The sequence below is a fragment of the Mesocricetus auratus genome, unplaced genomic scaffold, assembly GCF_017639785.1.
Source record: "Mesocricetus auratus isolate SY011 unplaced genomic scaffold, BCM_Maur_2.0 Super-Scaffold_100009, whole genome shotgun sequence".
NCBI lineage: Eukaryota > Metazoa > Chordata > Mammalia > Rodentia > Cricetidae > Mesocricetus > Mesocricetus auratus.
In genome coordinates, this window is record NW_024429193.1 from 23,656,831 (window position 1) to 23,678,177 (window position 21,347).

The following is a 21,347-nucleotide window of genomic DNA, read 5'->3' on the forward strand; positions in this document are numbered from 1 at the left end:
TTGAAGTAAATAAAATAGGAACAGATATTCAGTCTGGGGCATTTTGGTGTCTAGCCACGTTTGGGCAATTAGTCTCTTGCTGTGTTGAGGGCAGGATTGTTTCAGCTTGGGTAGAGGTAAGAGCTACTTGACTTGGCTGCTTTGTTTCTCTGATCTTCATCTTAAAGCTTGAACCCCCATATCAATCTGTGATTTTCATTAATTGTGCTACAAATAGGAGGCCCAGGGCAGGGATGGATGGTTAGGGGGAGTGAAGTGTAATGTTTCTGGGACACAAAGTGGATACTCTGAAGGCATAAGAAGTTTCACATCACAGTAGCCTCGGATAACTAAATGTAACTAAACCTTGTAATGGATTCTGTAAGGGAATTATAAGTCCTTGTAAGGGAATTCTGCCCACATGTAGGGCACCAGTACATATGAAGGGACTGATCTCTCTATCAAAGACCTTGAGGTCTCTGCCCTCTATGCCTGTTCTGTGGTACTTCTTCACTGTGATAAACACATTAACTAAAGTTAGGACACTGTATAAAAATAGAGACAAAATGTGACTTGCTACAGACACTAACATGGTGTTCAGTCTAGGAAAAAAAAAACAACTCTGAGTTCTGAATTCTGTTGTTCTGGTCTTTCTAGATCACTATGAAGAAGCCTGCAATACCTGTTTATTTGTGTTTATTAAGTTTATTTATGCTTATTCTTAACCCCATCAAGTCCAAATCAAGTCCAACCTGTGTTGTCCACATCAGGAGTATTTAGACCACCCTGTTTGTAGAAGGGATAATGTTAAGAGTCTCTCTGTCTCGGTTTCTGTTTCTGTTTCTGTCTCTGTCTCTGTCTCTGTCTCTCTCTCTCTGTCTCTCTCTCTCTGTCTCTCTCTCTCTCTCTCTCTCTCTCTCTCTCTCTCTCTCTCACACACACACACACACACACACACACACACTCGAAGCTAAAACTAAGACATCACTGAGGAATGAAAGGTCACAGTAGCCAGGCATGGTGGTACATGCCTTTAATTCTAACATTCAGGAGAGGATCTCTGAGTTTCAGGACAGGTAGGGCTATACAGAGAAACCCTATCTTGGAAAACAAAAGCAAACAAAAAACAGCAAAAAAAGTCACAGTGTCATACCGCAATTCATCTCAGTCCTACTAAATTCTCAGATTGTCTTCATTCCAACTTGCCAGATTCCTGTACTTACAACCAAAACAGACCAAGTTCAACAGAGTTTGATCAACCTCAAAGTGAAATAAAAAGTTACACCTAACTGTCTCAGCAAAGAAGCCTATACTACCCAGCAGACAGGATACTGCCCTGGGTCCAGGTTGGCATTTTTACTAACCCTGATGGTAAAATAAGAATTTAACAAAATTACACATCAAAATGTCACTCTGCTAATGAGTGACTTACAATTTATCAAGTCCTCGTTGGACAGTAGTGGTGTGTGCCTTTAATTCCAGCCCTTGGGAGGCAGAGGCAGGTGGATCTCTGTGAGTTCAAAGTCAGCCTGGTCTACAGAGTGAGTTCCACACCAGCCAAGGCTACACAGAAAAACTCTGTGTCAAAAACAAAACAAAACAAAACAAAAAACCCAAAAAACAAAACCAAACACAAACAAAACAAAACAAATTTAACAAGCTCCACCTTGCAGTATTTGTTGATTTCTGCATCACAGACACTTATAGCAAAGCTTATTTTAGTGTATGACTGTGAAGTTACTGTTTATGGAGTTCAGAAAAAAATGGGCACAGACACATGATTAAATGGTATAGCCATAACCTCAAGAGCTTAGAAAAGAGGAAATAGAGTAAAAATGGTACATTTTGAGTGCTCATTGATCTTTTTACATATAAACTATTTCATTGTAAATTTATATTACTTAATTTTAAAAAAGCCACCACATCTAAAAACTGGATCACAAAACTCCTTTAACGACTGGAGGCAGACAAATGGCTTAGCTGGTAATGTGCCAGTCTAGAAAGCCTGGAGACCTGAGCTTGATCCCCAGAACCCACATAAAGATGGAAGGACAGAAATGGCTCTATAAAGCTGTTACACATAGCATATGCATGTATACACACACACTGATACACACACACACTGACACTCACAACACACTCTCACACTCACACTCTTATGCACACACATTGATACACTGACACACTGACATACACTCACACACACAACACACACATACTCACGCACTCATACACACACACTATTTTTTTTTTTTATTAAAATTTGGCTTTTGTCTCCAAGACAGAAAATACTTTTATTTTTTTATTTTCCAAAGCTTCCCAGGGTGTTTTGTAATGCTATCATTTGCTCTGAGGAAATCAGGAAGAATTTAGCACTCACCAAGAAGAGGAGGCAGAGGAGGCAATGTTGGCAACTTGATGAGTCCAAAAAGTTTACCTCCGGTGACAGCACAATAGAATAGGATTATGATTCCAAACAGATTTCCTCCAGGAAGACACTCGGGGCCTGTAACTGACCAAACCACAGCCCACAGAAGAACAACCATGGTACCTAAAAAAAAAAAAAAAAAAGATTAAAAAACCCACAAAAAATGAAACCCAAAACACCAGAAAAACTTGTTACATGCAAGCTTTGTTGTATTCCGAAATAATTTTTAAGTAAACAGTGAATCCATATGCAAATGTTTATAACCATAAATTATAACGGACATGATGATGTAAACAACTAGGTGATTACCAACCAGTTTAAGAACCAGGGCGTGCACAATACCTTTGAGTACACCTATATCACATTCTAAGCCGCATTCCCCTTCACAATGCCAGAAGGAACCACCATCTTGCAACACAGGAACAATTAATATTACAGAGAACTCACTGTCTTTGTGCTCTGAGTAGAAACTTGAGAATATTTGCACTCCAGTGATACTCCAGTATTCAGCTCTGCCTTGAATTAAACATTAACCATCACTTCTTTTACAGTCAATGTTTGCTTAGAATTATCGAATTAAAAAAAAAAAGGACACGACCTATTGCTATGTTATCACAAAACGAGAAAGGTAATTAACCCAGCGACCAAACCTAATGCCTCTTTTTCTAAAACCTCAAAAAAATTTTCAGAGACGTAAGCTATTATTTTAATAAAATATCTATGGTACTTTCAGTATTTTCCAAGAGAGTATACAGGTTTAGATTTCCAGAAGATGTTACAGACAGAATGGAAGGCGTGCCTTGCCAGCTGTTAAGACTGACTTTATTAAAAGTATAAACTGAACTTCTCAGTAATTCCACAGATAGTGCTAAGAGTTTTCATTTTTCCACGCTAAGATCACTTTAAAAATCTCTAACTCTCTTTTCATTCACAACCATTGTGAATGTCATTTATGTGTATATCTATAAGGTATCTCTAAGACAGGTTTAAATCAGTCAATAACGTATTTGTCATTTATGATTTCGGAAAACCACGCCTTTCATTCAATAATTACTTTCCAAGAAGCGTTTGTATATGTTAAGTGATGCAGGAGCGACTACAGAACAACTCTATCAACCTCAGAAGTCGAAATACAGGAAAACAGTTTGCACATGCTTACCGACCAGGAGCCCTCACCTCCCAGGAATGTTTCTGAAAATTCCAAATTTAAAGATGAGTTCTCAGGTGGCAGAGAGAGCTGTGTGATTAAAGCGCTTGCCATGCAAGTGTGAGGATGAGAGCTCGGATCCCTAGCAGAAATTGCTGAAGTCAATATGACAATCATCCTGTAACCCCAGCGCTCAGAGATACAGACAGACTCTCAGAGCAAGCTGGCTAGAGAGACTAGGTGAATCAGTGAGCTTTGGACCCAAGCAAGACCCTGCTGTAGGGAGCCAGTGAAATTCTCAGTGTGTGTTGCTGCTCTGGGCATGGTCACATCAAGGACCAATGTCCCAGTCCCACAAAGTAGAAAAGCTTTCCCTAGTGAGCTTCAAAGGGATGATAAAGCCTTATTCCCAACCAAGTGCAAATGTTGACTGTGTCTACTCTAGTCTTCTCCCTGGAAGCTCACAGCCTGAAGACCTCTCCCCTACGGAGTCTGCTCCCACTGAGGTTAGCTGAATCTGCCTGTCTCTTTGTTCACCTGTGTGTAATAACCCTGGCTCCTTGTTTATCTGGATGTGATGAGCCCTCTTCTGTGTTCAGCGAGACATAATAAACATGCTGATGTGCCAGGTCGTGCAGCTCCTCCGTCAGAGAGCCCAGCCCACCTGACCCCAGCTTTTCTTCTCATTCCCTTGCCACCAGTTAGATCAATCCCTAGTCTGGGGCTGGGGGGCCAAATCATGCAAAGAGGAGGCAGCAGCCTCACTATGTAAAGTGGGGAGTGAAGGAGGACAGCCCGGCATCAATCTCTGGCCTCCACACACATGGGATATACATACATGCACATACAGAAGCACACGGGCCACAAAGATGCGAAAAAGGAAAAAATAAAAATCACATTATTCTTTTTTACATATTCCCCTGGCAATCAGTATCTGTTTTTATTACAATTTTTAAACTTGATATATGTCGTATTTTCAGTGTTAAAAGTTTAAGAATAATATAAAGGAGAGAAGAGGTATCAAATTATGGGCAGCCTCTTCAACTAGTTATATTTTGAGACCTAGTTTTCTGTGTTCCAAACAGTTTAATATTTTTTCCACACTGGTTCAGAATCTAACTTTTCCAGTGAAAACATACACTGCCTAAAGTATAACGTATTACATTTGTTTTCATTGTCCTGCATGAAAATGATAAAAATCTCTATGAGAGCTCCCTTGTAAAGCACAGCTCCAAAAAATGTACCTCAGACTGGGTGAGTGGTGAGGCTGGGTGGGTGGTACAGGCCTGAAACCCAGCGCTGAAGCAGCTGAAGCAGGAGGATCATGAGTCCTGAGCTACACAGACAGCGTTTATTGAAACAAAGCAACACACACACACACACACACACACACACACACACACACACACACACACACACACACACACCCCAAGGTCAAGGGAACTGGGAATTGAGAATTGAGCCTTGTTTCAGGAAATAGAAAGTCATAAATATACTGCAATTGTGTTTTCATTTCTCAACAGTTCTCAACATTGTCTTAAAACCCCTTCTTTCTTGTGGTATTGTACCGTTAACACATACCATGAAAGTTCATGCATGCACATGTCACACACACACACACACACACACTCTTTCCCTCTCTCATTCCCTCTCTTCTCCTTTGTGAACAAAAATTGTACCACTAATTATGAACATGTATGCATTCATCAAATTTCTAAAATATTTTAGGTTACCTTCATAAACTAAAGACAAATATATCTCAACTGAAACAATATCTCCAACAGTCCAGACAAATTCTCCCTTCCCTGATGGGGAATGTCCTTCTGTATATATGTCTCTTATTGGTTGATGAAGAAAACACTGATTGGTCAGTAGCCAGGCAGGAAGCATAGGCAGGTCTACCAGACCAGAAGAAGGCGGTGGGGGGAGGAGGCAGAGAGAGGCGGCCAGATAGACGCCATGTTGCCCAAGGAGTGACATGCTGGATTATGGGTAAGCCACAGCCTTGTGGCAATACATAGATTAATAGAAATGGGTTAATAATTAAGACAGAGCTAGCCAATAAGAAGTCTGAACCATCGGCTAAACATTTATACTTAACATAAATCTTTGTGTGTTTATTTGGAGCAAAGCGGCCGTGGAGCCAGGTGGGACAGACCCCTCCGTCTACAGTTCCCTGAGCTCAAGCATAAAATGATCACTGTTTGCTCAATGTTAGTCACACTGCTTTCCCTCTAATGGTGTCAACATTTACATAATACTGGCTCAAATGTGGTGACCACAGACACCTTTAAAACCAGTCTGAGATGGTAGAGTTTTTCCTGAACACCCCCCACCCGTGACTGTGTGGAGCAGAGACAACATGATTTAAGAAAGAAGTACATGTCTTCTCGTCCTTTTAACCATGTGGTTTTGGAAACTTCATGTCTGATCTTTTGGCCATATACACACCATTTGTTATCACTTTCCCCAACGAGCCGTGTGGAGGGCAAGCCAGAATTCGCCTCACGCTCTGCAGGCGACCGGATTCTGTTGCCGATTCCTGTGGCTTTTTCTCACCACTATTCAGCAGGTTGCTGTCTTCTGTTGGCTCGTTCCCATCTACACCCTTGAGGTTCACAACTCTCTCTTCCTGTATTCAAAACAAAAATTTTAAATCTTTCAAACTATGTTTTCATGCATCCTTTAGCCTTTGGCTTATCACATTTCAAGTCAAATTGCCATTATTAAAATCTAGGGTAGTAGCTTATAAAGAAACACATAACTTTATTATCAACAAGTCAGCTAGTGCTTAGAACAAGAACCACTGAAGAATACTTAACGAGTCCCTATTTTTAGAGATTTAAATGTTTAAGTCACGTAAACATAAAGCTATGTTGTATAATACTAGGCCCCAAATTGATATAGTTAAGACACAACTCAAGATGATAGCAGGTAAATACACCAAAGTGATTTAAGAAAGGGGGGAGGGAAGGAGATGGTGAGGGAGGGAGAGCGAAAGAGAGAGAGCAAGGAGGGCAAGAACACAAAATCCTTCTAGGGCTTAGGCCAGGAACACACAGCATTGCATAGGCTATTTTTCCAATCTTGGGTAGGGCCAGCTACCAGTGACCTTAACTGGGAAATGGGTACAGATTATCTACCCTGGTCTATATGATCATCGGAATTAAGCATGAGAAGAATTTCCCTTCCTCCTCCCTCCTTCCCTCCCTCCCTCTCTCCCTCTCTCCCTCTCTCCCTCCCTCCCTCCCTCCTTCCCTCCCTCCCTCTCTCCCTCTCTCCCTCTCTCCTTCCCTTCCTCCTGCCCTCCCTCCCTCCCTCCCTCCCTCCCTCCCTCCCTCCCTCCCTCCCTCTCTCTTTGGAGACAGGGTCTCACTAGGCAACTCAGGCTGGCTGCATACTCATAGTATGTTTGCATCACTCTTCTGAGTACTGGCATTTTAGGAGTGTCATCTCGCCCTTCTGGGAGAATTGTTAATTTGACTGGGAAAGAGTGAGGAGAAACAATTCTCTCAGTTTGGAAACACACGGCAGTGTGCTTAGGGAAACTGCTGGATTTCCTGCCTTTTTTAAAAAAATAAATTTTATTTAAATTAGAAACAATCTTATTTTACATATCAATCCCAATTCCCTCTCCCTCTCATGCTCCTATGCCCCCCCCCACTAACCTCCTCATCCCATCTACTCCCCAGGGAGGGTGAGGCCTTCCATGAGGGATCATCAAAATCTGTCAAGTCATTTGGGGCAGGGCCTAGGTCCTCCCCTGTGTCTCTAGGTTAAGAGAGTATCCCTCCATGGGAAATGGCCTCCCCCCCCAAGTCTGTTTTGCACTAGGGATACAACCTGGTTCCACTGCCAGAGGTCCCATAGACTTCCCAGTGTTCCTGGCTGACACCCATGTTCAGGGGGCCTGGTTTGGTCCTATGTTGGTTCCCCAACTGTTAGACTGGGGTCCATGAGTTCCCACTTGCTCAGGTCAGCTGTTTTTGTGGGTTTTCCCAGTGTGGTCTTGACCCTTTTATTGGTCACTCTTCCTTCTCTGAAACTGGATTCTAGGAGTTTGACTCAGTGCTTAGCTGTGGTCTGCTTCTGTTTCCATCAGCTACTGGATGAAGGCTCTAGGAAATCCAAATGGATCAAAGACCTTAGCATAAATCCAGCCACACTGAATCTCTTAGAAGAGAAAGTGGGAGGTACTCGTGAACTGACTGGCACAGGAGACCACTTCCTGAACATAACGCCAGTAGGACAGATACTGAGATTAACAATTAATAAATGGGACCTCCTGAAACTGAGAAGCTTCTGTAAAGGCAAAAGACACAGTCAACAAGACTAAACAGCAGCCCACAGAAAGGAAAAAGATCTTCACCAACCCCACATCACACAGAGGGCTGATCTCCAAAATATGCAAAGAACCCAAGAAGCAAGTCTCCAAAACACCAAATAAACCAATTAAAATGTGGGGTACAGGATTATCAATAGAGGGATCTAAAATGGCTGAAAGACACTTAAGAAATTGCTCAACATCCTTAACCATCAGGAAAATGCAAATCAAAACAACTCTGATATATCATTTTACACCTTTCAGAATGGCTAAAATCAAACACACCAATGACAGTCCATGCTGGAGAGGATGTGGAGAAAGGGGAACACTCGTCCACTGCTGGTGGGAGTGCAAACTTGTACAGCCACTTTTGAAATCAGTATGGCGGTTTCTCCAGAAAATGGGAACCAGTCTACCTCAAGATCCAGCAATTCCACTCTTAGCATATACCCAAAGGATTCACATTCATACAACAAGGACATATGTTTGAATATGTTCATAGCAGCATTATTTGTAATTGAAAGAACCTGGAATCAACCTAGATGCCCCTCAACCAAAGAATGGATACAGAAATGTGGCACATTTACACAATGGAGTACTACTCAGCAGAAAAAACAATGGAATCTTGAAATTTGCAGACAAACGGATGGAACTAGAAGAAACCATCCTAAGTGAGGTAACCCAGTCACAGAAAGACAAACATGGTATGTACTCACTCACATATGGATATTAGACATAGAGAAAAGGATTACCAGCCTACAATCCACACCTCCAGAGCAGCTAGGAAACAAGGAGGACTTCAAGAGAGATATGCACGGTCTCCCAGTGAAGCAGAAAACCCAAGAGCCCCTGAACAAATTGGGATTATGGGGGGGGAGGTGGGAGAAAGGTAGGAGAAAGAGGAGGGGAGAAGAGGAGGGAGAAGGAGAACATGAGGGATCAGGAAGACAGTGGGGAGAGGAATAGAGGAGAGCAACAAAAGAGGCACATCAACAGAGGGAGCCATTGTAGGTAAAGAGAAATCTGACACTAGGGAATTGTACAGAGATGCACAAACATGACCCCAACTAGGACGCTAAGCAATAGTGGAGCGGCTACCTTGAAAGCCCTTCCTATAATGAGAAGATTTCCTGCCTTTGATTGACAACCTTACCTGTGGTCCTTGATCCACAGGAGCTGTGTGACTGGTCCCTGTGGGTGGCTTTGAATCATGAAATCCAACAGTCTTGTCTTCATCCTCCATGTCTTGTAATTTCAAAGACGATGATTCAGGATGAGGAGCAAGATCTGGATTGAAGGAAACACGGCAGAAATTGAAGATCATTGGAAGTAAATGAGTAAATCCACTTCTCTCTTTCCTTGGAACCTGGAGGGTGGACCCACACTAAGTCAGACCTCTCCCACCTTTCCATCGCTGACCCTTGTTTTCTGAGCCCAACATATTTATCTTCATTCTTACCGAGTTTTTGGCTGCTCTTGAAATAAACCCTTGTTGGCCTATCATATCTTAGTTCCTTTCCCACCGTCCCTTGAGAGTTATGCGTTGAAACACACAGAGCAGTATCACTTCTAGACTGCCTTGGCTAATGGGCTGACTCCACCAAGCAGGAATGCACAGTAAGCTTCCAGTGTTGACACCAGAAATGAGTCACCAGCAGAAACCGATCCCCATCCTATCGTTTCCTGAGAGTCACTTATTTCTGCCTTGTCTGTTTTTCTGTATTGTTATGATGGTTGCAGTAAGATTTCCCCATGTGAAACTTTGAGTATATTTAGAACTGGATATGTGCAATTTTAAAGCTTTGGAGAAAAAAATTATATAGTTTGCCTCAGCCATAATAATTTTCTTGGATATATTCTGTTTTTTATTTGTTTTTGTTTTTTTGAGACTGGGTTTCCCTGTGTAGCTTTTGGAGGTTGTCCTGGAATGAGCTCTTGTAGACCAGGTTGGTCTCGAACTTACAGAGATCCGCCTGCCTCTGCCTCCCGAGTGCTGGAATTAAAGGCATGCGCCACCACCGCCTGGGTTATTCTGTTTTTTTCTGGGGTGGGGGGCTAACTTAATTCTACCTGCTACAATTTGAGATCATTTTCTGTTTTTGTGGTTATTCAGAGCAGGTGAGGAAGCACTTAGGGATCTTTTACAACCGTTTTCAAATATTTCTAAGACAGAAATGTGCCTCAAATGAAGGAAACTCCTTAAATCTAACAAATGGGACAAGTGACAGGAGGCAGGGGTGGGGGGAGAGGGGCCTACTACATCCTTGTCCTTCTCCACAGGCATGTGAAGCAGACTTTGAAAAGTTTCTTTTTTGTTTTGTTTTGTTTGTTTTGTTTTTTTCGAGACAGGGTTTCTCTATTGTTTTGGAGGCTGGCCTCAAACTCACAGAGATCTGCCTGCCTCTGCCTCCCGAGTGCTGGGATTAAAGGCATGGGCCACCAACGCCGGCGAAAAGTTTCTATAAATATACTTCCCATAAAGTCAGGTTTTTGTTAAACAAGCCTTTCATTCTGGAGCTTCTTTTTAAAACTAAAATTACAATTACTTCTTGCTACATAGTTGCAAATGTCAAGTGAGGTGTGCCTCCTTCAATGAATTGACTAATATTGAGGGGCTCTGCACGGGCAGAGATCAGTCAGTCACTTTACTTTAATGAGTTTGTTTTAAATTGTGTGAAGGGGCTCTAGCCAGAATATGGCAAGCATGGCTCTGGCAGCCCTTGTCCTTCCCTCCCATCTCCTCTGCCTTGCTAAAACCTGTTACATTACACCCATAAAGCTAGCCATCAAGGTCCATTCCCAAATTTGGCCGCTTCTTCCTGAGGCCGACTGCTGAGATCCAGTTATGGAAGTGACGACGTCTGGCAATCAGAAGCCCCCTTTGGCCACCTTAATTAACATGACCAATCAAAACTAACCGCTCATTCATTCTATCACTGGGCTTCTTTACCTTCATAAACTTCCATTTGCCCATGGGCCATGTCTGTCTCCCTTCTATCCAGAGGTAGTCCTTTATCCCTCTGGGACAAACATCCTTGCCCCCCTTGTCCCCTTTCTCTTCTCCCTCATCCTCTGTCTCCTTCACCACCTCATCCTAGCCCATTCTAATGCAGACCTCCTCTTTTCCTCCTCTTAAAAAATGACACCTGCAAGGTCATTTGCTGCCGTTTTCTGCCTGAGTCAGAAAGCAGCCACTGTAACTTTCTTCCCTGCTTAACAAAGGATCTGTCTGTGAAAACAGGTGTTTGGTGCAGTTTGTGCCTAGTCCAGGGTCTGGGAGAAGATGTGTGGGAGTCCCCTTCCAATGTGTATGTGTGCCTGTTGTTAGTGCACAGGGGTGTAGTGCTTAGGGAGGCCAGAAGAGGGCACTGTGTTAGTACTCAGTCATCTGTACTGGACTGCCCCTGGGGTTCTGACAGGATACAACCTCAGCTGCAGCCACTAAGAGCACCACCTGTGCACATTCACTACATTCCCTTTTAAAAGAGTCCTGCCCTGTTCTATCTCTCACTCCCCCCCCCTCTCTGCCTCTGCCTGCCTCTCTCTTCTCTTCCACTGCTCCTGTCCCCAGAGACTAGTCTCCCCTTCCCCTTCCCTCCTTTTCCCATTCACTTCCCCTCAGTACAAAACCCCTCCACCCAGACTCTGTCACGTGGCATCTTTCTCTCATGTGCTGCTTTGTTAAACTACAACACACTGGATCCCACAGAGTTGGAGTTACAGACAGTTGTGAGCCACCTGATGCGGGTGCTGGGGAACCTGTCTTAGTTACAGTTCTATTGCTGTGATGAAACACCATGACCAAGACAACTTATAGAGGAAAACATTTAATTAGAGGCTTCCTTACAGTTTAGGAGAGTGAATCCATGACGGGAAGAGGGGAGATGGCAGCAGGCAGGCATACAGGCAGTAGATGGGAGTGCACATCAGATCCACAAGTTTTAGACAGAGAGAGGGGCTCGCCCTGGCATGGGCTTTTGAAACCTCAAAGCCCATCTTCAGTAAAACATCTCCTCTAATAAGACCACACCTCCTAATCCTTCCCAAACAGTTCCACTAACTGAGGACCAAGCGTTCAAATATGTGAGTCTGTAGGGGCCGTTCTCATTCAAACACCACAGAACCCAACACAGAACGGACTCAATGCTGAGTCATCCCTCCAACCCCAGACTGGCTGCTTTCTTATTTGTTGAATTAGTTAGTGATGGGAACATAAGTGAAACAATTTTTGTGTAACTTGCAAATTATGTTGAAAACATGTCATATTGTTATGAAATAACAATTTGGTTTGGCAAAACGAATATAAACACGTTTTGACTTAAAGAATGTTATTGTTGTAAAAGAAGAAAAAATATTTACAGTTGAACCTAACATGTTTTTGACTGTGAACAAAACAGAAAAATATTTGTGTTAAAATGTGTGAAATACCCCAGAGTTAAACACACGGTGAGCCCGATGAACCGTGCACTGAAACACACAAAGAGTTAAGGGGTAAAACTAGAGAGTGGCTCCTGGGGACTGCACTGCCATGCTCCGGGGACATGGATCTCAAGCCTCTGCGCTGATCCCCACAGGCAAGGGGACTTTGAGACTGGCCTTCGTGTGGGTCTTGCTTCCCATACAGGTCTACCTGTCAGTGCTAAGGGCTGGCCGGTGCTCCCAAGGGCAATGCCATCCTCTGGCCTACCACAGCTGAAGGACTTTAGGGCACATTTGGGTTAAGCCTGCAAGCTTCGGAAGTGCTCTAACCAGAGAGGATTCACCAGTGGAACCCTGAGGCAGTTTTCTGTCTTGACCAACTGTTTCCCTCTTGGTGAGATGTCTGTTTACATAAGATTCCCATAACCTTTATATTAGCATGGTGTTATAAGAAGTGCTTGTGTGAATAAACTAAACATATTCGAAAGGCTGGTCTCCTTTCTTAATAGCTGAGAGCATCACAGTCCACTGGTCATGCTCTCTGCCGTTGCTTTTCTTGCTGTGCCACAAGTTCCGACGCAAGCAGCATATAGGAGGAAGGATTTATTTGAGCCCATGGTTTCAGAGGCATCATACTGCGTGAAGGGCAGAGCAGGTCTGCTGTAGTAACCAGGAAGAAGGAGAGGGAGAGCCGGAGCAAACCGGAGAGTAGAGTGAAAGGGTGAGATTGAATGGAGGAGAATACAGCACACACACACATGCATACACACACACACACACACACACACTAACATACACACATACACACGCATTAACATACACATACATACACACACGGATACTAACATACACACACAGACACTAACATACACACACTAACATACACACACATGCATACACACACACACTAACATACACACACATACACACACATACACACACATTAACATACACATACATACACACACGGACACTAACATACACACACACAGACACTAACATGCACACACACACACAGACACACACGGACACTGACATACACACACACTCACACATGGACACAGACACACATGGACACTAACATACACATACATGGACACTAACATACACACACACACACACAGACACACAGACACACAGACACTAACATACATCACAGACACACATGGACACTAACATACACATACACGGACACTAACATACACACACACACAGACACACAGACACACACACACACACACACACACACACACACACACACACACACACACGGAGGGCCGGAGAGGGACTATAAAGGAATTGGCCAAAGTAAGAGATAGCCAGCAAGGATCCATCCCAATGACCTGCATCCTTAAATGAGATATTATATTTTAAATCTCATATTGGTCTCATATTTTAACTCTTAATAATTCCATAATTTTATGACCCCATTAAGTGATTAATCAGCTCACTAGGTTAGATCTCCTTTTTCTATTCTCCTAGGTAATTCTCAATTCAGTGGTTGACAATCAAGATTAACCATTACATTTCTTGCCTGTGATATGGACAGGTCAAAGTTTAATGGGGGAATCTTACTGAAAATTTACATATATTGCTTGACACCATTTGTAATGCCTCTATTTCTCCAAAGCTCACATTTTGGAACTTAAACCAAGAGGGATATCAGTAAGTGATATAGATTCCTAGGAAGGGATTAAGTCACTTTTATGACCCACTCTTTGAATGGAATACTGCTCTTTAAAAAGAGGTTGAAGGGCCAGGCATGGTTTGTTAGTTTGTTTTGAGACAGGGTTTCTTTGTGTGGCTGTGTGGCCATGGCTGTCCTAGAACTCACTTTGCACTCCAGGCTGGCCTCAAACTTAGAGATTCACCTGCCCCTGCATCCACTGCTGGGACAAAAGGTGTGGGCCACCACACCTGGCTTAACACATCTTTAATCCCAGCAGGAGGCCAGAGGATCTCTGTGAGTTCAGTACTAATACCAGAGAGTCCCAGGACAGCAGGACAGCCAGGGGTATATAGACCTGTCTCTCTTGTGTGTGTGTGTGTGTTGTGTGTTGTGTGTGTGTGTGTGTGTGTGTGTGTGTGTGTGTGTGTGTGTGTGTGTAAAAGGAGGCTGAAGGAACAGCTCTTCCTATTCGGCAATGTCATGTGGCATTGTCCCTCCATCCCTCCACAAGAGGACAAGGATACAACAAGAAGGTACTATAAACGGAGAGAAAGCTCTTACCAGACACCAAATCTTTAAGAATCATAACCCTGGAACTTCCTGCGTCTAAAACTGTGAGGAATAAATACCTACTATTACTCTAGTAAATTAGCCAGCTTGCAGTATTTTGCTATAGCAGCATGAGTGGACTGAGTGTGGGAATACTCTCTGTGCTGTATACGTTTAAGAGTCCATTACCATGGCTGCTCATTAAGTATTCTACAATGACTACAGTAGTAATAGTCTCCTACATTTGGTGTTCATCCAGTCAAGTGTCTAAACAGTAGATTCTCAGACTCACACAGCACCTTTTGTTTGTTTATTTCTCCTTGTTTCTTCTGAGGAAGCACTCCCTTTTGTAGCTTAAGCTAGCTAGCACCTCATTTAGCAACCATTTGCCCGACCCTCCTCAGTGAGCCAACATACCAGGCTTCCATAGGAAGTTTCTATGTAGAACACATATTCTAGTTGTGGATTCTGCTTACTAACCCCAATGTAAGGTTCACACGTCAAGAGGTCCTCTACTCAGCAGTGAGGAATTCAGACCAGGACAGAGGAGGTTAAAACTTTCCTTGAGAATTCCTGGAATGACTAAGAATGTTTCCCTTTGAGAATGACCTTCTCTGAGAACTCTAGGTGTGTGGACCACAGGAGGCCAAGCTAACCAAGGAAAGCATCAGTTACACTATTTGGTTCCTTACCCCGGAGATATTGTTGATTCTTCATGATGGAAAACACTGATGAAATATAAATGTAAGAAAATTATAGCAAAATAAGGAGGAACCCGATTCTTGCTTCTCTCTAGTCTATCTTCCTTCCAAGGGCAAAACTTTTAATTGCAATTTTAACGTCTTATTTTTAGATTTGGGGTCACTTATGTGTTATAGACATGGCTTACTGCACATCTAAAGGCCACTTGTTCGGATATGACAATGCATTATTTGCTTGACTCTAGGGATGAAGTCACGACAGGTCTAAATTGGTCTCTATAACAAGACTGTTTTTCAGATTTTGGTCCAGGGCTATGAAGGATTCCTGCCAATGGATTAATAAATTTCTTCTTAGTAAAAAGAAAGAGAAAAAATTAATTTTTTTGTCTTTAAGTGCCCATTTGTGTTGATAATGTGTCTTGGAAACTTAACAGTCAGTCTTCGTAGACAAAAAGTCAAACTTGGCTAATCACAGACAGCAATATAGGGCCCTGAGATCACTGGGCTACCGAATAAACCCTGGACAACGACCCCCTCATACCTCATGCTCTGTGAGAAAGGGAATTCTATTTTCAAGGAGTTTTGACAAAGAAATAAATCCTGTTACTACAGCCGACACAGTTTGGCAACTATAACAGGTGAATTTGTTACAGAACCAGCTCTGAGAACTTCATATGAGAAGCAGTGTTGAAACACGGGCTAGCCTCTTGGTAATTAGTAGTCAAAACGCTGGGGTAGTCATGAGATGCTGGACTCTGACCCTGAAAAATGATTTCATTTAGAAGTCATAGAACAGACCATTCCAAGCAAAGAAACTGTAGGAGAAAGGATCATGAGTGATGTGGACGTTCATGATGGGAATTCTATGTGCCGTATTACCTAGGGTATAGCAGGTACAAAAATGTGAGCAGTTCAAGGAATGACCTCCAGACCTAACCCCAGAGCGTCACTTCCCATATAACAAAACCCAAAATGGAATAAATCAAAACAAAACAAAAAAACCCAAAACAACAGTTTAGGTTCAGATGGCTCAAGTGTCCATGTACATGACAGAAGTCACTCCAGGCATTTTTTGTTGTTGCTGTTTTTGGTTTGGTTTGGTTTTTCCAGACAGAGTTTCTCTGTGTAGCCCTGGATGTTCTGGAGTTCACTCTAGACCAGGCTAGTCTGGAACTCAGAGCTCTCCCTGCCTCTAACTCCCCAGTGCTGGGATAAAAGGTGTTAGCCACCTCTGTCCAGCTCACTCAAGGCATTTTAAAGGGAAGACGCGCTACATAGAGAATTAGATAACCCTGATTGTTTTGAAGTGCTAGAAAAGCAGGGTCTAGGCTGGGCCCTCAAGGATGAGCCCCTGAACACTAACAACTGACCCTTAAGAAATATTCTATTTTTGCCAAAGGCAAGAGTTTCCACATCACAGTAGTTGCCACTAGAGAAGCCCAGATCTGGATGCAATCTGCATAGAACAAGAATATATTCGTGATGGTTTGAACATGAATGGTCGCCAGAGGCTCATATTTTTGCATACTTGACTCCCAGTTGGTAGAACTGTGAAGGAAGGTGTGGTCTTGTTGGAGGAGGTGTGCCACTAAGGGCTGGCTTTGAGGTTTCAAAAGCCCACAACATGGCCAGTACGTCTCTGCCTCTCTGGTGTGTTTTAAGAGGAGAGTTCTCAGCTACTGCTCCAGAGCCTGCCCGCCCGCCTGCTGCCACACCTCTGCCATGGTGATTAACCCTCTAAAACTGTAAGCGCCACCAAACCTCTTTCTTCTGTAAGTTTCCTTCCTTGGTCGTGGTGGAAAAGTAACTAAGGCAAGTCAACCACCACAGGGTCTCGCTGTGTAGCCTACACTGGCTTCAAACTTGGACTCTACTGCCTCAGTCTCTTCAAGTCTGGGATGAGAGACCTACTCTACTCCCCGACTCCTCCAACTGCCTCCTGTCAGCAACAAGGTTGAGGATTTAACATGGTATGACTGGGTCTAAAAGTCTCTGGGCACAGGAGACCCAAGACAGTGCCACCCTCAGGGCCTTCCTTGCCGATAGGAAGCATTGAAAAATAGCAATGGCCTTGGCTTTGCCCGCCTTTGAAGATTCAAGTACATTATCTACTTGCTAGACTCTAGACCTACACCCAAACCCAAATGGAAGGAAGTTTGTGGAGAGTTTTTAAGTTTTCCACAGTCTGCTGGACAAGAGAACATGCATCCGGGCCTGGGTCACTATCACTAACACCTTGGCTTCTTCTTCTTCTTCTTCTTCTTCTTCTTCTTCTTCTTCTTCTTCTTCTTCTTCTTCTTCTTCTTCTTCTTCTTCTTCTCCTCCTCCTCCTCCTCCTCCTCCTCCTCCTCCTCCTCCTCCTCCTCCTCCTCCTCCCTTCTCCCCTTTCCTTCTCCTTCTTTTTGAACATGGTCTCACTATATAGCTCTGGCTGTCTTGAAACTCACTGTATAGACCAAGTCAGCCTCGAACACACAGAGATCCACCTGCCTCTGCCTCCTGAGTGCTGGTATTTCTAGGCATGCACTATTGCACCTGGTTCAGCTGGCCTCATTCTTAATGTCTTCTGTGGGTACTCCAAAATTGCTGAGAAAATAGTTGATGGGGTTGTCACCCTAAAGATTTCTTATGCCAGAAAATACATAACACGCCTTAATCATTGGGCTGGTTAGTTTTTTTGTTGTTGTTGTTGTTGTTTGTTTTTTGGTCACCTTGACATAATCTCGAATTATCTGGGAAGAGGGAATCTCAGTTGAGAAAATGCCTCCATCAGATTGGCCTGTAGGCAAGTGTGTGGGACATTTTCTTAACTAATGATTGATGGGGGAGGGCCCAGCCCACTGTGGGAAGTGTCATCCCTGAGCAGGTAGCTCTGAGACCTGTAAAAAGGCATACCGTGGAAGCTATGGACAGCAAGTCAGTAAACACTATTCTTCCATGGCATCTAGCTCAGTTCCTGCCTTGAGTTTGTACCCCAAATTCCCTTCATGATGTAAGCCAGTGAGATAAAATCAACCCTTTCCTCCCCAGGTTGCTTGTGGCCCTGAGGTTTATCACAGCAATAGAAGGCTGATACTTGGCCCACATCCCTAGGGCATTCGTGGATGCTGAGTGTCTAACTTATTGTTTAGGTATACTTCTATCCCAGAATTGCATTTCTTGTAGGTGGAAACAGTAGGTAATTCACAGTTGTATCTCCTGTCCCTGTGCCTGCTTGGATCAGAAAAGACCTGTAGGAGTCTGCAGAACGGAAACTCGTCATTCAGGATTTCGAGGGAAACAGTAAGCCTATGCAGCAGCAGACATGGGGTGGGGAGGGGGTGGGGGTGGGCGGCTCGGCATTTCACAGGGAGTGGGTCTTTTAGGGAAAAGAGTAGACCTGTGTCAGGTCCCGGCTCCATCCTGTCTGCTGGTGTTGGTTTCTGGCTGGGAGGCTAAAGCTTCTTGCCATTAATGTTTTGGTGATATAAATCTCACCCGAGTCTGGAACAAGAATGAGACAAGAAGCCGATGCCTGGCAAGTGAAAGAGCCACAGCTTAATATGGTGCCGTGTTCAGACCTGATGATCCTCAGCACCCTGAAGTGCTACGCCGTCCCAAAATAAAAACAAGGAAAACCCCCGCTCAAATTACCTAGTAACAGTAACACAAGGACACCAAACACGCACAGGCACACGCACGCACGCGCACACACGCTAAGCGTGTGCTACTCACATCATTGCCAGCAGTCTTCGGCACAGGCCACCCTGCTTCCGTTGGCTGGGAACCGAGCCTGGGTCTGCGGAGGCGGCGGTAACCGGGAGGGGCGCGGTGCAGGGCGGGGCGCACTCTCCGGGCTCAGGGCTCCGTGCTCTCACGCGGAGGAACACCCCGGCCCCCGCGCGCCCCGCTTCCCGCAGTCTCTGGCCGCCTGCCTCACAAGGTTGGGGCCAGCAGTTTGACTCCCTCACTGTTCCGGAATCTCCTGAATTCTGTGATCCCTCGCCACCTCCAGGACACTCAGTGTCTTCTCACCGACTGTGGAGAGGCTGGGTTCTTTCAGGAGCAGAGCTTATCACTTCCAGTTTGGTGTCCCCCTTTGCTATTTTTCTCCTTTTCTTTCAAAGCAGGGTTGGAGTTTGTCATGTTTTTTTTTGTTTGTTTGTTTGTTTTTTTTTTTTGGTATTTCGAGACAGGGTTTCTCTGTATTGTTTTGGAGGCTTTCCTGAAACTCGCTCTGTAGACCAGGATGGCCTTGAACTCACAGAGATCCGCCTGCCTCTGCCTCCCCAGTGCTGGGATTAAAGGCGTGTGCCACCAACACCCAGCTGTCATGATCTTTTAACATAGATTTTAAACACGGGTGAAGAGGCGAAAGAAAGACACACCCAAATATGGGGGGTGTGGGCTTCTAAAAGAACAGTTTGGCGGCTCCCATCCCTTACCTGGTTTCACTCCTTGAGCAAGTGCTAACTTCAATCTTGGGTTTCAGGGACGCAGGTGTATAAGTCAGTTTCGACACCAGACAGAAATCATGGGTGCCTCTTCTGGCTCATCCTCGGGATGAACATGGGCTCCATCCAGTACCCTTTCTCAGAGGCAAAGATTCTTTTCCTGAAATGAACCCATTCTCTAAAACTTGTAAAAATTTCCGTTCTCATCGGCTTCCTCTTCGCGCAGGACTAAGACATATTTTCCTTTTTCCCCCCATTGGTCATATGATGCTCATTTGATATGTCTCTTCATTTGCTTGGCCTGAGTGGAGAGCACTGAACTCTTTGGCTAGATTCATTCCTGGTGTCAAGTTCTCACAGCAGTGAGTGAACAGCGCTGGCTGTTGGAATCTATCTCGTAGAATTCACCATGTTTAAAGGAATTCCTTTGTTTTTAGCCATACGTGAACCTGCTCACAACATACAGTATTTCATTACCCTCCACTCCAATGTTCGGCTCATCTACTAGGTAAGGAGTTACAGCATTTTGATCATGACAGAAAGAAAGACAAGGCATTTAGCTCAAATCCCTAATTTCATAAAATAAAAAACTAGCTGGGCGTTGGTGGTCCCAGCGCTCAGGAGGCAGAGGAAGGCAGATCTCTGTGAATTTGAGGCTAGCCTGGTCTACAGAACGAGTTCCAGGACAGACTCCAAAACAATACAGAGAAGCCCTATCAAAAAAACAAACAAAAAAACAAAAACAAAAAAAACCCAAAAACATACCAAAAAAAACCCAACCCAAAAAAGAAAAAAAAAACATAAAACCCAACAACCAAAAAACAAAAAACAAAACAAACGAACAAACAAAAAAACTAGCCAATGTATATTCCCAGCACCCATGAGGCAGGAGGATGGTGGTATCAAAGTCATTGTGAGCTACATAGTGAGAAGCTGCCTCAAGAAACAGAGACCAGACAACTAAACTACAGAGTAGGCTGGATGTCCTGGGGTAGGTCACACAAGTCAGTCCACCACCTGCTTGTAGAATACCCTAGCTAACCTCATCAATGGAGTTCTCGGCAGTGCTACTCCAAGTACCCTTTGTTGTGAATTTCAACTCAAATTCATCAAGTGCGCCTACACAGCGTGTTATCCTCTCATTGGATGCCACAGCCATTCTGCCTGGCTTGTTAAGTCTCTGAAAAGGCAAAGATCGGTGCTGGCTTCGTATCACAGGGTCTTTTAAGGTGACAACAGACGACCCACACACACAGCCTTAAAGCTGAAAGACATCACTTGTAAACAATGTTATCGAGTTGTCATTCACAAATTTACTTGCCCCTTTTCTAGAATAATCTATTTGCTTCAACTTCACTTTGTCTCTTGTTAGTGACTTAGTTATATTTATGCAGAGCCTACTTCCAGAATCATGTGCTTCTAATTTGTTATCCTGGAAACCGTTGAAAAACATTGCTGAATTTAACCTACCAAAATCCTCTCAAATGGACTGCATTGCACATTAATTATATAGTCTTAGTCCCATATTGGATATAATTGCTGATTTTAATAAGCCAATGTCTAGACGAAGAAAATAGAGTTTAATATGTAGTAAACACTTGGTCATTTTTTTTTTTTACATAACAAGACAAAAAATGTAGTTGTGAATCAGAATTACTCCCCTGTGTCATTGAGGCGGGGTCCTTTTTACCTGTGGTG

The 21,347-nt window shown here is 43.7% G+C and overlaps 1 protein-coding gene across 2 annotated transcripts in view; it reads right to left on the minus strand.

Annotated features, from left to right (window-relative positions):
• Slc9b2 (solute carrier family 9 member B2) overlaps nucleotides 1–19,177 on the minus strand; it is a 39,719-nt gene extending 20,542 nt beyond the window's left edge. Inside the window, exons 1-4 of one of the 2 annotated variants that reach the window (XM_005081976.4) lie at nucleotides 18,931–19,176; nucleotides 9,032–9,165; nucleotides 6,006–6,186; nucleotides 2,360–2,530 (exon numbers count right to left, since the gene is read on the minus strand). In XM_005081976.4, the coding sequence (XP_005082033.1) occupies nucleotides 2,360–2,530; nucleotides 6,006–6,186; nucleotides 9,032–9,121 (442 nt within the window). In that variant the 5' untranslated portion in view covers nucleotides 9,122–9,165; nucleotides 18,931–19,176. Of the gene's footprint in view, nucleotides 1–2,359; nucleotides 2,531–6,005; nucleotides 6,187–9,031; nucleotides 9,166–18,930 lie in introns of both variants that reach the window. The other variant, XM_021233987.2, reaches the window with a different exon arrangement.
• Between the last annotated feature and the right edge of the window lie 2,170 nt (nucleotides 19,178–21,347).